The 16,438-nt window shown below is 40.5% G+C and overlaps 1 protein-coding gene across 2 annotated transcripts in view; it reads right to left on the reverse strand.

Annotated features, from left to right (window-relative positions):
- Positions 1-16,438, reverse strand: part of MAMDC2 (MAM domain containing 2) — a 56,561-nt gene that overhangs the window by 18,782 nt on the left and 21,341 nt on the right. For both annotated transcript variants that reach the window (XM_038124841.1, XM_038124842.1), the window contains exons 3-7: positions 8,229-8,494; positions 7,423-7,507; positions 6,257-6,394; positions 3,673-3,929; positions 886-979 (exon numbers count right to left, since the gene is read on the reverse strand). In XM_038124841.1, coding sequence (XP_037980769.1) covers positions 886-979; positions 3,673-3,929; positions 6,257-6,394; positions 7,423-7,507; positions 8,229-8,494 — 840 coding nt within the window. The remainder of the gene's footprint in view (positions 1-885; positions 980-3,672; positions 3,930-6,256; positions 6,395-7,422; positions 7,508-8,228; positions 8,495-16,438) is intronic.

Genomic DNA, 16,438 nt, shown 5'->3' on the forward strand with positions numbered 1-16,438 from the left:
ATAATGAAACAATGGATTTACTCAGCCAGGAGATGTGGATTATTAATGATTAATGTATCTGGAATCTACCTCCTTCAGCAGTGATACTTCAGCAGTGGAGGCAGAGCTAGCAAATACTGAGATAAAAAGGGGGAAAAAAACAGCCCCTTTTTCACTGATCACTTTTGCCAAAAAATTCTAACTTCTGACCAAAGGAATAGATGGCATCATTGGGAAACCACTAATCTACTTCTGACTAGTATTTAGTGCCAGAGTAAAAACCCCCAGCAGCCAGCTACCTAAGAGGCTGCATTCACAAATGACAATGTTCTTTGTCCTAAATGCCTCTGCATCAAAGGTCACAGGGATTCAGGTCGTGTCTGTTGTTGTGAAAACCTAACAAATACTCGACAGACACACCCTGCCTCAGCTGAATAATACCTCCTGGGAGAGTGAAGACAGGGAGGTAAGGCTCACGTTTTGGCTCTGAAGAACACCTCAGGGCATGTGGCATGAAGAATGCCTACACTGGCATTAATGAAAAGCCCGGGGCATTTTCTTCCTCATACCATCACACCTGGGAAAATCCACCCTCTCTTTCTGTGACAAGCCTGGAAGTGGTAATTTCTCAAAACCCGTAGTGATGCAAATACAGCATTCAATCCAGCACTCCAGCTGCAGAACCCTGAGGCAAGGTTTTTGGAAGGAAGCACTAAGAATTGGTTTCTGAAAAAAATGAATGGCACAGGTGTTATCTACTGTTATGTCTTCTGAAGGAAGAGGAGCCCAGTGGCACTGGTCAATTGAGAAGGTAGCACCAAAACTGCAAATACTGACAAACAGTTCTGAGGGGCAAGGCAGAGGGAGAAAACAAGGGAGATAAATAGCAGCAAGAGCTCATCATACCTGTCTGGTTGCTGCAGTAAACCGGAGAGAAAGAAATGTCATCAAGGGCAACATAACCTCCCTTGGCGCTATTGAAAGCAACTTCAAATATTACCTAGAAATTATAGGAAGTTGTTATTCATCTGCCATATACTCAGCAATAATTTTGGTACACATCTTTGAAATACAGAATTCTGATTGAATGTCCCAGACAGACTCGAGCAGATCTCATACAGTGCTGAAAGTGTTGGGACTAATTAAATTATATCACTTATTAGGGATATAAATCAGAGCTTGACCTTAGCACCAGATCTTTGCTCACTCAAGGTCAAGGAAACACCAGAATGAATATAGTTCTTCTGCTTTATGAAGCACCACTTTTAAAGATGCAGTAAGGCTTCTGCCATTGTATTATATAAAACCACTTTTCATAATCATCAGTCTGTACTGACTAGACCTCCTCCTGTCCAGATCAAGAGCTAAAACCCCCGTGTTCATTACTCTGCTATTAATATGTTAAATTTACAGTTTTCTGTAAATATCCTCAGACATTGAAACCTGTGACTTGGCATTAGTTGTCAGTGAAGATTTCCTGTACAGAATTTATTTAAGAACCAGAAAAGCTATTGCTGCATTTTGTTTACCACAGAGATCAAATAATGTATTGTATTAGTCATTCCCAGGGGAAATAATTTCCTCAAGTAAGTGGAGCACCATCAATAACTCTGAGGATGTATCTTAAAATTTCTCTTATGTATCAAACGTCTGAGATACAGGAAAACTTTGAGAGCCAGCCCCAGGGACAAAGCAAGGAAATAAGGACACATGCTTTTGGAGTGAGATTCTTTTCAGTGAAAGCAATGCCTGTGATGTTTTGCAAACTAGGAGAGCTAGTGAAAGAATCCCTAGCAATCTCCTTTAGCTAGATGAAACAAAGAGGAAGACCCTCTCGAAGCAACCGAAGGATTTATGTGTTAAGATTTAAGATTATTTCTATAAAATGATCTCTGAAATAATTACTGTGTTAAATTACATAGAAATTCCTTGAGCAGATTAAAGGCCTGTCTAGCCCAGTGTGTTTTTTTCCAGCAGAGAGTACCTACAGAAAAAATTGAAGACAATTACAGGCTTTCAGTTCTTCTTTCCTTACATTATACTCCTGATGGATTCTTGCTTTCCCATTAATTTTTCTGATCACTTTTTTAACTGATCTTAATAATGGTATCCATGGTATGTTGAGAAAGTGAATTCTGTGGTTGAATCATATATGAAAAGACCCTCTGTTCATTTTCTTTTAAAACTATTACATGGTAAGTAAGAATTTGGAACAGCAATGTGTATTTTGAGAAACAGGGAACAGTTAATCTTTTCTGTGTCTTCCATAATTCTTAAGAACCTCTAACATATTCTACTTCCATCTTATTTTATAAGGGCTGAAAATTGTTATTTCATTGATGAAAACTTCTCCATACTTTTCATTATCTGTGTCTCCCTCTTGGACAATATTTTTAAATCTTTTTTGAACCTTCTTAAATCTTTTTTTTTAACTGAGAGCTGAAGTTGCATACCCTGCTGAATACAAGGTTTCCCTGTGCATTTACCCAGTGGTACAACATCCTGTGTTTTGCTATTTATTCCCATATGGATAGTTTCCAACCTTCTGGACAGATTTTTGAATGCCACCAGGAAATGAAAGGATATTTTCAAAAACTCAACAACAGTATTGCCAAGCTCTAAATGATCATTAATTTCCATCGATAGTGCAAGGACTGATTTTCTCCTTTTTAAATGTGAATTTAGTTTCTATTAAGTGAATCAGTAATTCACTTACCATTCTGTATTATGAAGCCTTCTGAGAGCTGCCTTCCTTTCCTGTGAAGTCTGATGATTTCAATGGATTATCACCGAATTTATAGAGTGTAAAAGGCCTACATAACATCTCATGAAAATTAGCTTTACCCCTAATAATTTCTGGAACTCTACAGGTTTATGGTGAATTAGCAAATAACTTAAGTAGAATTAAAGCAAGTAGAATTTACCTGTAATCCATGTATTAGAAGTATATATGTATAGAGAGAGTATATGTTTATATATATATAAAAATTACATATATGTGTGTAAAATACACATGTAAGTATATATGTATATATATAATATACATACACTTTATTTCAGTCTTCTAAATTTGGGGTACTTTTTAGAAAACACTAGGGAAGAAAATATTCAATTTTTTTCTGATACTCTTGACAGTCATTATAATAACCATCAAGAGCTGTCTTTCACATTTAAGGACTACTGTACTCTTAGGACCCAAGTTTGGACTTTCTCTCATGAACTGCAGGATCTAAGTAAGGTGGAGAATAGACCTCGAATATTTTTTTAAATTTTTCTTCTGCAGTATTTTTCTTATGTATTATTTTACAATACTCAGCATCCTCAAAAATGGATCATAGAGTCACAGAAACAGGGAACTGAGAGAACATTGATATTACTCAGCAACTAAAAAACCTCTCATCATTCAGACTCTACAACCTCCCAAGATACTCTGATCAAGCACTAAACCACCTGGCTTCAAAATCAAGCATGAGTGTGGAAAGTGATCCCTCCTTGACCTTTATGCAAAGGGTAAAGATGTAGATTTCCTAAATCACAGATCACCAACATCTTTACAGCTATCTTTCAGATACTGTAAATCTGAAATCAGATACTGCTTGGTCCCTGCTATTTTCCTGGCTTGGCCTAAGTTGGCACTCATGTCTGAGGCAACCTGGAAGTCACAGCTGGACTGTGCAGGAAGGATTTCTTTACCTCCATGGGATATGGCGCATTGAAGTCGACTTCTGCCAGTGCCCAGTCTGCATTCAGTGCACTGTCTGTTTTCCAGATCTCTTCATAAAAGCCACTCATGTCTCTCAGGTAAACAGTAAAAACAATGCTGCTTTCCTGCTTAAGTTGATAATAAAAAGATAAGCAGCCAGATATTGGGGCAGTGGTCTTTGGTGAGATTAGCTGGGCCACTTCCTGAAAATGTTTGACATACACAGAGTCCACATACATGTAGTGACCTAGAAGCAAAAAAACATTTGGTATAAGGACACTCTTTAAAGAACACCAGATACAGGAAGTATCAACAGATGAACAAGGACTAGACATAAATATCTATGAGCAACAATGGTTGCTTCCTAGAAAAAATTAGTAATTCTACAAGGTTTTTTTTTTCTCTCTTTTCCTCCTATGTACAACCCAAAATTGTTTGGCTAAGATACCACTTGGCAAAATAGTCAGTCCCAGCTCTTTCTTTTCTTAAGTCTTTATTGTTATTAGAAATAATATATTTATCTATATTTGAAACATAATAAACTCTAAACTTTGGGAGCCATTCATAAATGGAAAAATGCGCAACAACCGTGTTAACTCCCTGCCTCCCAACAACTCAGTGCAGTATTTAATCTCTCTTAAGTGTAACTTTTACTGAAGCAATCCAAGGCACCTGTTTCTCCAGAAGTCATGAGGACACAAATGAACATGATTATAAGCCATGTGTTTTCTCATCTTTTACAAAGCAGTTTGTTTAATATATCAAATTATTGTCAAACAGCTTTTAGTCCTTACATATCTGCTCAGTGTATCTAGGATTTGGTTTATAAAAAATGTCATATTTTTACTGCATGGACTGGAGTTTTTATGTCAAATTCTTAAAGAAGATTTTTGGGAAGCGTTAATGAACAGAAAAATGCATTACATTTGAGGAGAGTATCTTCCCATCATGAATATGAGCCAATATGACCTGCAGGATTTTCTAAGCATACAGCTTCTAATATTTTGATTTTGGGAGTGCTATCTCAATTTAAACAGGACACATCCATGTTCATAAACATGCTGTGCATTGTAGTTTTTCTTGTTCGGCACTCCCAGAAGCACAGCGTCAAACAGTATCTGATGAACAAAAAAATGGCTCTTCACAAGTAGAAAGCCTGGAGAAGACAGAAGTGTCAGATTGGAGGGGTACTTCAGCATGAGCACTGCAAACTGTGCTGTTCGGTTTGAGTGGGCAACACTACATCAATTAGCACACAGCAGTCTCAGACCTTCTGACATCACTTCTTGCTTCACTCTGGTGGAAGGAGGGGAAAGGACTGCTTGGCTGTGGGTCTCCTCCAGATTGCCCACTGCCAGGGATTGGTGACTTCAGCAATACTTGCCTGCAAGGTTCTCAGCTTCAATTTTGTTCTGCAGTTTTAGCACATCTCATAGTTTAGCTACAATCTCCCTGGATGATGCAACTTTGCAGCCCAATTCTTGCAAAAAGAAGGCTCTTCTGTGACTTTAGGCTTCTTGAAGTCTTCTCAGTAAATGCTCAGCAGTAAGGGCTTGGTGTGAAAAACAAATGCTGTGGCTACAAGAAAACACATCCCTCCCAGTTGGGAGCATTTTCTATCATAGTACTTATTTTATAGGCTGACCCATTGTCTGCTGCTGAAGTTGTGGTGAGTTTAAACTTCCATCAAAATTTTACAGGCATTTTAGTGCCAGGGGGTGATGCAGGGATGGAGAGACACTCTGTACTCAACTCACACAATTGTGAAATAAATAAAAAGGCACAGCGGCATGAGTTAAGGAAAGAGGATCAACCCCGCTTTTCATGAGATGTGATTCCTTGCATCGCCACAAGCGTCATGCAGCCCAAGACACACAGTGTGCAGCACCAGCCCAATGCCCTGACTATCACCTGCTGTGGTACTTTGTGCAAAGGTGAAGTTATCCCATAACCTTCTTCACAGCTGTGTAAAAATCTCTTCCCTGAGCAAGGTGTCCAGGACAAGCATTTCATACCAGGCAAGTGCAAAAATTCCAATAATTCATCCCAGCATTATGGCTTTGAGGGGCTGTACTAACAACATCGCATTTGACTGAAAGAAACAAAATTTCTAAACTGCACAGTTTCACCCAAGATTCTCCAAGCATGTTTTAATACCTTAGTTTTCCTACTCGATTTTCTCAATAGCCATTGGAAAGAAAATCCCTGCCAGATGTACAGAGCAGCAGTACAAGAATCTAAAACTTACTGTGGTCCATACATTTAGAATACACAGAAGGTTGAATTTTCCAGCTCTCACATCCAAAATTTTACTCTTATCTTTGAGTACTTTTGAATCCTAGCAAAGAGTGTAAAAACCTTTTTACAAAGCTTACAGGCAGTTTTGTCTGAACTTCTGCAAAATCCCCAACCTCTTTCTAATCCTCTTTTTTTCCCATAAATCACTCTTACCACCCCCATCCCAACCCCACAATGGAAAGAACTCACATAATAATAACTCACAATATGAGAGTCACACATGAATCACAGAGTCAGATTTTTTTACCATATTTCTGCTCTACATTTGTTGCTTACCCAGTGCACTGTTAAGTGTGTGGTCTTTGGGCAGGATAGACTGAGAATTCCGAATGTTCCCTCCACCCACAAACCAGTTGACGTTAGGATTCCAGCGGTTCACATAGCCACAAAGATGATTTTCTTCAAAGTCACATTCTGCAATTGCAGACACCACCAGCTGAGTGCACACATTTTCATTACAGAAATAGGAACAGCAAATCGCTAAGCACTGGCCTCACTTCACATATGGCAAAGCAGATAATGCCTGTATTTATAAAACTGGACACAGCATTTAAAAGCTCATAATAAATAGAAGCAAACCTATGCAAAATTTTTGATAATTTTTTGATAAAATTTTCATTTCCATCATCTTTGGACCAATCTGTCTTTTCACCATTTGCCAGGATAGGACTGCTGTAATTTAGAACCAAATAAAGCAGATTTAAATATACCACCTCCTTGTAGTAAATAGTCAAAGCAGAACTTTCAATTGCAAATCAGAGATGGCCAGAAGCAAAGCAGAGTAAGTATTTCATAACAGTAATGCAACTGCTTTGTCTCCTTCACAGAGCCAAAGAATTGTGACAGCTTGGTTGGACTCCATCAGAGCTCTCCAGAAATGTGAAGATCTCCCAGCCTCCTTGACACTGGAATTTTTGAACTTCATTAGCAGTTTTTAGCAAATATCATGAGGAAACGGCAGTAAGGGTAAATATATATGTATCAGCACATACATATATATACATTTTTTGTCTGTAGCCTCAAGATGACACTTGTAAGGAAGCCATGGGCAGGCAGAGAACAGAAATAGTCATGCAGCTGTTATGTCTAGTATTTGAAGCAGTGCAAAGCTTTTTAAAATATAACAGTTGTTCCTGCTTGAACAATAAATATATTTGGAATTATACTGTTGTATATAATATGTGTATACCTATATATACACATATATACATATATATATATATCTATATATATCACAAAGATGGGTGAAAAAAAAACCCACTTACTAGTTTGTGCACTCTCAGCTTAAAAATTATCTGTATTGAATATGGTAGTGTACTTCTCAATTAGGAAAAAGCCATTGTCTTTTTTTTTAACGCCAGACCATCCATTCGTTTTCAAAACTGCCAACAAGGCATTCTCTTCTATGCAGAGAATATGATGGTTGAGCAAAGAGTACTTACCAATACAATATCCAGAAGTGATTTTGATTTCAAAAACTGCTATACTGGTGGATTTATCTTGTCCCATTTCGCCTTCCAATACCAGCTGCACAATATGAATCAAACTGTCAGTTTTAGAATTTCCTCAGTACCTTTAATATTTTAAAAGGATAAACAGGAGAACAAATTAAATGTTTCTTGGGGAGCCATCATCCTTACAGTCAGGTGTGCTTTTGCTGAAAGAGCTTGGCAGAATGCATTAAAGGTGGAGCCAGTGCTCTTCTTTAACCACAGAAGACACACTGAAGGACAATGAGACAAGGCAAAAAATTCCCACACTTCACTTAAGAGTATGGAATTCCATATTCCTCAGGTGTGGTTACGCAAGACATTATTGCAAGTGATGCAACATGATGGTTTCAGGGTAGAAGTACTCTTCTATCAGCATGTAACTCCTTCCAGAAAGGCACAGAGGGCAGGAATAAGTGAGCACAGCTACAGACCCAGGACCTGGGGGCTCCTGTATCTGCCACGTGGCACCAACAGCTCTGCAGGGATACCAGGAGATGAAGCATCCTCATGGCAGGGCTCAGCTGGCCATGTGTCCCCTTGAGCTGCTCCACGCAGTTGCTGGTCAGAGCACTGCCTCGTGCCAGCTCTGCTCATGGGTGCTAGGGTCAGAGGGCTCAGCTGACTTGTGCTGCCAGCCTTAGACATGAAAGACAAGAATAGGGCTCAAAATACGTCTGCATATATTAAAAAAAGAAGTTTGTGCAACCCAGCATATGCATCAGAAAGTCTGTGGCATCTTCCAAAACTGGGCTTACCTTAAACTTCTTTGTGCTGTTTGTTAAATCTAAGCTAGCTATGAGCCAGCTGTCTGATGGCTCCTTGGCTGACCACAGCAAACGATCAAAACTTTCTCCTTCCTGCCTCAGGTACAGGTTGAGCCTGGCAGGATCAGGTGAGATGTCTGAAGTTGTTGCTATCTGATAGATCAGTCTGACACAGTTCCATTCCTCCGAGTACAGATCAGGGCTGGACAGCACTGCTTTCTCACCCTCGTAAGACGTATCCACAGAAATGTAATGTCCTGGGAACAGACACACACCAGAATAATAAATGTCAGAGCTTTGCTTTTGCATCCCTGGAGAAAGTACTTATTTAGGAAGGAATGGTAGTTCTGGGACTAGATCAGGAGGCTGAGACTACCACTCCTCTGGTAAGTCACTTAACTTTTTGATATCCTGCTGTATTCACACAAATGTGACTTCATGTTCTGCCGTAATTTTAAAAAACAATTTTTAAATTATTGGAAATTTTGAGACAAGCTATTTTATCGGTGTAAAGGAGATTATTAAGCAGTACCCTTTGGAAATGATAGTTGTAGATAGACAATTTGATTGACAAGACAATTTGCACACAGAGAAATATTTTGCAGGAATATTCACTTGTTTTATAGACCAAAACTTTTTATTTTCATGTAGGTTTAAAAACAACACATAAAATGAGATATTACAGGTAAAAACTCCCAAAGCACTTCTGGTTTCAAACAACACAACTAGAAAGACACTTCTAAGTAGCAAAATTGACATGTTCAAGTCTGCTGATTCAAAAAATTGCAGAATGTAAAGCAACATTTAAACATACCAGCAGTCCAAGATTATTTTAAAATTACTCTCTGGGGCAAGGTCTAAAACAGCTTTCCATATAAAAATAAAAGAGTGCAATGACAAGCTAAAAGTGCATGAGGAGGCAAAAAAAGTGGAAATGAAACAATGAGCAGAAAAATGAGGTAACAGCAAAAAATTATAGTGAAGCATAAGCACGGTCCTGGAAGCTCTACTAAGATACCAAAACCAAGAGTAAAACGGACTATGGGAATCACAGAAACCCAAAATGCAATGCCAGAAACAAGTGATACAAAAAAAGAAAACTTTAAAATAAATTTTAAATACCCAAAACACCACAAAACAAAACAGTAAGACAAACTAGGACATCCATGTCTGAAATGTCATCCCACAGATTATCAGGAAATTGATCCTTCAAACCTATTGTCAATGTATATTAGACAAATCCCATTTCTGATACTAATTCTCATCACCCAAGCTGCAAGTACGAGTTTAAAGTGCTGTCAGGGCCTGTGTCGAATTAGCCCTTTATCCAGCAGCACATCACACTTTCCAGGGAATATACTTGTTCTTCAATCTCATCTCACTTGACCACAGAGCTTGTCAGTTTCCATGCATATGTAAATACTTGGATAACTCAGAAATGTCAGCAGCTACGCTGATGCTTGTCTTTGAGGCACAAAAATCCCCTCCCAAATCCTGCCTGAACCCTCCCACTCTACCAAGACACCCTGAGGTTGCTTCCCAGAATCTCCCTTGTTGCCTTTTTTAAAGTGTTCTATCCAAAGGAAAAAAATCATCTGCATGGAAGGTCACCACCCATCAAGGCAAAGCACATGTACAGATCTGCTTTATGAGGTTCCCAAAGTCTTCTCCCATAGACCCCCCCCCAGGAAGATGCCAGGAGGAGACAGTCACTCTGACAACACCTGATTCTTTGGGAACTGCATGTTACAGCATCCCCCTGCATCTGCTCCCTTTCTCACCTGTAGACACAGTGCCCAGCAACACATTTGTACTTCCCATTTTGTTTAACCGATGTAAAATAAATGATTGATATGAGACAGCTGCAGCCCTAAGCAGTGTAAAGGGCTATGTGTGCAAATACAAAAAAGCTGCATTCTCTTTCCCTTTTTAGGGAATGGATTTGGTTTTTTGCCTCTTATCATGATTTCTCTTTATATCTGCCGTCTGGTTTTAGTCTACTGGGGAAATATACAAAATCACTGGTAAAGTTCACGTAACTTGTTACTGCAGCAGTATTTGAAAGAAAAATAAACACAGGAACAAATATTTAAAAATAGGCACTTAATGTGCGTGCCAAATACTTAATCTGCCACTATGTTACAAGGAAGTCCGTAGCATCCACTCTTTCATGCATTAATCCAGTTAACTCACGTTAGCACAGACAGTATTTATTTGATGGCATATGCCTGCCCAGGGTACGCATGTTTTTTCACAGGAAGATAGAGGGAAATCTCTGAGACTCCATCAGAAGCCAAATGCTTCTTGCACATTTGGTTTTCATTGATGTAATTGATAATATCCTATTCAGATGAAGAACCTATGTTTTTAGGCTAGCCTGAACTTGGATCATTTTACTGACAAAGAAACCTACAATTTGGAATCCATGCCTGGCAATTTCAGTTTAGATTTCAGCCCTGTTTTTGCCTGTACTTCAAGAGAAACCCCATAGAACACAGATCCTTCTTATAACAGTAATCTTGTTTCTTTTTTTTTTTTTTCAGAAATAAATTAGCATTGACATAGGAAAATACATTCACATAAAGGCCTCAAATTACCAGCTATGAGGCTTAAATGGCTGCCAGGTTTTAAAACTCAACTGTATGTAGACTAAGGTTTCTTCTTCAAAAATAGTGGTTTCAAAGTAAACCTCTTATAATTTCCAATTCGGATGATTATGTCAGTGTAAATTTGACTCTGCTGTCTGTGTGTTGTGCACTTGCTCCCACTTTTGTCTGATTCACCACAGGTACGAGAGCAAAAATCATGAACTCCCTTTTTAACTGGGGATGGGGATTGGTTGCTTTTTCTAAAAGGATTCGTTTTACATGTTCATTAACTCTCCAGAAAGAGAGTGCTCTCACTCCCAACCTAATAATTTTAGCTTCTTTTGAAAACTTAAATGTGTAATTGGCTCCACTGAAATATGAGCACTGATAGAGAGCTTTATGTGTAGCTTCAAATGCTTTACTAATCAGGATCAGGGAGCGTGACACTTGGCAGTACCAAGCACAGAAAATGCCAACATTAAATTTCTTCCAAATGAATGGCGGCATTGACTACACGGCCTTTACCCTAAACTGTACTTCAGTAACAGCAGTGACATGCCATTGATGCAGAAAGGAAGGTCCCACAATGCAGACCTCAAGGACTGACCCAGAGCAATTGTGAGAGCAAAGCAAGGCAAAGAGGGGGTCCTTGGAGTAAAGAAGCAGACAATTTTCTGCACTTGTTTGTGGGAATAATAGAAGGTTATTTTCCAGTTCGTGGAGAATTTGATGAATGCACAGTGGTGTAGCCCCTCAAAAACTTAACAGGCAGCTTCATTTTGCAGCATGCCCCAATCCTCCTGCAAATGCTCATGACAGTTAATTTATAGCAGTCATTCAGGAGTTTTTAAGAGAGGGCTACTCTTCAAAATCACAGGAAAGCAGAGAGAGTAATCACAAAACTCTAGGAAAAGCCTGATGACACAGAAACACAAGCATGCAATTTCCAGCAATTACTTGCTCAGGGGGTAGATGCAGCCCTTAGTGGGCTGTGCAAATGCAGGAAAGCTGAACTTTCTTTGTTATCTGCTGAGTGACATGACTTCTTGAGTATCATGGAGAGGAGCCTGGCAACTGTAGAGTCAACTCCCTCAAGACTCTGGGATACATCTCAACAGGTCCCATAGATTTATGTATGCTCAGGTTCCTCAGGTGGTCACAAACCTGATTCTTTCTGAGGGACTTGGCTCCACCAGTCACATTTTACAGTCCATTCACTCAAGAGGCGTGGGTGAGGAGAGAGGCTGCCAGTGAAGGTTGAGGCAAAAACTTTTTGAACACCTCTCCTCAAATTTTTGAGCCTTCTCCTCATCCTAGTTACCTATTTGCCAGTCTTGCTCATCAAGGGGGTAAATGCTTTCTTTGACCTTCCTTTTCTGGCTGACACACATATAGATGTTCTTTGTTTTGTTCTTTGTGACCTTTATGAAATTCAGCTCCAGCTTTGCCTTTGCTTTCCTCACCCTATTCCTACACAACTGGGCTGTGACTCTATAGTCTTCCCTGGACACCTGTCCTTGCTTCCAATGACTGTGGATTTCTTTCTTGCACTTTAGTTTGACCAGCAGATCCTGATTAACCTATCCCCGTCTTTTGCCTTCTTTGCCTGAACTTTTTCTCCTTTTGCTAGTTCTTGTGCTCTACAGAAAGCAACCTTAAAGATCCACCAGACTTCTTTTGCTCCCTTGTCCATCAGAGCAGTTTCCCAGAAGATCCTATTGACTACATCCTTGACAACCTAGAATTTTGCTTTTCTAAAATTCATCATTCTGACTTTACTCTTTACCTGACCCATATCTCTCTGGACTGCAAACTCCTTGAGTACATGATCATTGCAGCCCAGGCTGTCTCAAATCTTGACGGCTCAAATTAACTTGTGTTGGCAACCCATGGGTCCAGTATCACACCCCCTCTGGTAAGGCTGGCTATAACCTGTCTTCAGAAGTTATCCTCTGTGCGCTACTGGAGTCTCCTGGACTGCCCACAGCTCGCCGTGTTACTTGCCCAGAGTTGAAGGCCTCTGGCCAGACACGAGCCTGCAAGTACAATGCCTCTTGCAGCTGGAGCAAGAAGGCTTTGTCAGCAGGCTCCCCTTGGTTGAGCAGCCTGTACAACATACCAGCCATGAGGTTCTCTTTGTTGTCTCTGTCTTTCAACCTGCTCATGTCTGTTCTTCGGAGACAGAACTTCACACTCAATCCACCTCCTGAAACAGAGGGCAGTCCCTCCACCCTTACTTTTCTGGAGCAGCCTGTAGCCATCCAAAGGTGCAATCGAGTCATGGGATTTGTCCTGCCAAGTTTCAGTAATGACAATGAAGTTATGGCTTCACAGCAGCACAGTGGCCTCCTCCTCTTCCTGTTTGTTGCCCACACAGTGTGTACTGGTGCAAAGGCACTTCAGCTGAGCTGTCAGCTCATGCTGCCCTCTTGGAGGAATACTCTCTAATCTCACTGAGATGTTTCACTGGTGTTTCTTGGCTTCTTTTACCTAAGGAGCCCCTGGCTCGTCTCCGTAAGATATCAAATGTGCTCCAGTGTGGCCAGCACATGTCAGGTCCACTGGCTGAGGACCCTCACCTGCACCCTGTCCCTTTAACCTTGATATGTAATCCCACAGCTTGTCAGGGGCAAGCCTGACATTGTCCCCTTCCCTGACACATCTAGTTCAAAGCTCTATCAATGAGCCCTGCTCGCTCCTGAGCAAAGACAAACTTCTGCAGACATGACAAAAGCCAGGGATTGCTAACTACCTTTGACAGCTGACAGCCAGCAGATGCCTGGTGAAGGCAAACACCTACAGCCAGGACAAGGGATGGGAGAAAGATATGTTTCTCAGATACATAGAAACTCAGATATGTTTCCCTCACCACTCTCTCACTACTCAGGCTAGTAAGTAATGCACTTTCTACTCACATTTCTGTGATGATGTTTTACCAACCATGTAACCTGTCTTCAGCTTGGCAGCTGAATCAAACTTTACAGGACCAAGCATGTATTCATTTTATATTCCTCCAGGTCCAAGCAAAACACTGAGCCCAGGCAGAATTAGGACACTGTGTTTCAAGCCTATCCCTCCCCAGTGCAACTATGAAACTGATGAAACTAGGTATTTAAAATATCAATGTCTGTCATCTTGCTGCTCTAATAAGCAGTTCTATACAGAGCTTCTCTCTATTACAGTTGGTGATGCACTAACTCCATGAGTCATTCACCCAAGTTTTCCAAAAATATATACATAAAGGTGGGCATCAGTAGATCCGTCAGCAGTGGTTACATCAATGGCCAAGGAATAAGGGCTGCTGAGGTCAGAAATTGTGCTTTTTCCAAAAAAAGAGCACAGAAAATACACTGATTGCTTCCTCTCTAAATAGCACAAACAAGACCAAAAAGCCAGATGCTGGCTAATAAACTAAAACAAATTGCATTGAGAAAAAAAAAAAAAAAAAACAAAAAACCAAACCAAACATCCACTGAAATTAAAAAAAAAATTACCAGGTAGCTTTTCAATGATATATTTCCTCTGTAAAAATTTGGAAGAGTAACCAGACTTGTTCTGGCTCTTGGTGGAGTTTATGTCTGACACAGCTGTTCACTTAGATCAGCCACAGTACAGCTTTACAAGAAAAACTGAATACAAGCAGCAAGCTCCAAGAGCAACAATAATAAGGAAATATGATGCAGGAAAATTTGAGAACTACGTTTGATTAGATACTCATTTATACAGAAAAACGGCAAGAAATGTCTAACAACTGCAAGTCCTGTTTTCATTTTTCTCTGTATTTCCCATACAGAAACAAGAAAGAATGTTACCAGGGTTCCTTAGGACAAAAGTTGATCTAATGATGCCTTCTGTGGAATCTCAGAACTCAGAATCTCAGTTTTGGGTCTTGGCTTTAGTTTTGGGATTTCTTTTTGTATTTTATTGCCAAAAAAAAAAAAAAAAGGTAGAAAAGCAGTACATTTCTGAGATCTAGAAAGTCTTCTTACATTTCTAGAAAAATTTAGTTGGAAATATTAACAACAGAGCCAGAGGGACAATATTTTGCAAATGAAGTTTGCACATGGAGGCTCCATGCCCTCTCCCCGAGCTGTATCCTGCAGGTAAGAAAATGCAGCAATAGTGTGGTGGATAACCCAAAATGTTACTTTATTCCACATCTATCTGTGCCCAAAATTGTTAATATCTCTGTAAGACCTGGCAGTGTGGCAGGAAACATGGGGTCAGGAGTGCTGGGTCTTTTTAAAGCCGGGGTCACCCAAGCAGAGCTCTCTTGCCTCCAAGCTCTGGCTCAAGCCTGAGGCTCCCCTTCATGGGTTATTTAGTTTGTCTCTTGCCTTCAGAGAGAGGGGGTTGTTTTGGGCAGGTTTGTGGACCCAAAAGAGCAGCAAACCGAGAAGCTGCATTTCACAATCAAAAACCTGTTTCAGAGTGAATTCTGCAGTGTGGGGTTGGAGCCATAGGGGCTGGAGAGTGCTGTTCTCAGTGCTTGGGGAGATCGTTTCTGCCCCCCAACACACCCACAGCTTGGGAACAGCAGCACCAACACTGGTGGAGTTCAGCAGGAGGCAGCAAGACCAGAGCACCAACACCCAGTGAACCAGAGGCTGACACATCTGCTACACCAGCAATTCTGCCACCAGAACTGCTTGGTAAGCTCCTGCCTCCCCGGTTTTTTTGATCCAGAGAGAAGGCTGCACCTGGCAGGGTTTACTCGATTTACTGCAATCTTACTTGACTGAGGAGAGCACCGTCTTGGGGGGGGATCACTCCCCCATTTTGAGTTTCCCCTTGCCCCCTAGGAGCCAGTGAGATTTCAGCACCTTTGTAACTAGTGATTGTTAGTGTTATTTTTTGCCTGCTATTTTGTTTTGTTAGTAAAGTGTTATTTTTTCACCTATATCTACTCCTGTTTGTTTCTCCTCATTGGTGGAAAGGGATTGATTAAAACTGTAAGGGTAGGTAACTCATTTCAAAGTGTCATTTATTAAACCATCCTAAAAGAACACAAGCAGTGATCCACTTTTGCCAGAGCTGGTATTTAATCCCTTCCCTTTGGCCCGCGGAAGACTTGCAGCAGCAGTTTCTCCCCTGAACAGATGGATGCACTCACAATATGCGCAGGGCTGAGTGGAAAAGCTTGACCCACAATAATGAACGTAGAGTCTGAGTCCCAAAACATTCAAGGGGGTGCCATGATTACAACTACTTGATGCTGCAGGGTATAACCGATGTTTTCATTCCCATCAAGCCACAGATTATTTTATTTCTGGTAAGCTGTTAGATTCACACCAGACAACCTACATGGTATACCCTGGGACTAATCAGTGTTGTCACCACTGAAAAAACATTCTGTTCTTTAAGCCTCCTTCTCTCCTCCATGGTTTCTTAAAAGCAGTTCTGTGAAAGCAGCTGAGGGATGGAGAAGCAAGAGGTGGGTGTTTTGTGTCTGTTGTCTGCAGTGACAGACATGCATTGCTACTGTGAAGGTTTTGCTTTCTCTTCTGTACCTACAGGGGCAGCAGCAGTTTCAAGCCTAAAGATGTCACTTTGCAGAAAAAGCCTCTGGTCCCACCTGGCCACTGCTGGCTGCCATTCCGGGCAGGGAGGAAA

This window comes from Motacilla alba, chromosome Z, assembly GCF_015832195.1.
Source record: "Motacilla alba alba isolate MOTALB_02 chromosome Z, Motacilla_alba_V1.0_pri, whole genome shotgun sequence".
NCBI lineage: Eukaryota > Metazoa > Chordata > Aves > Passeriformes > Motacillidae > Motacilla > Motacilla alba.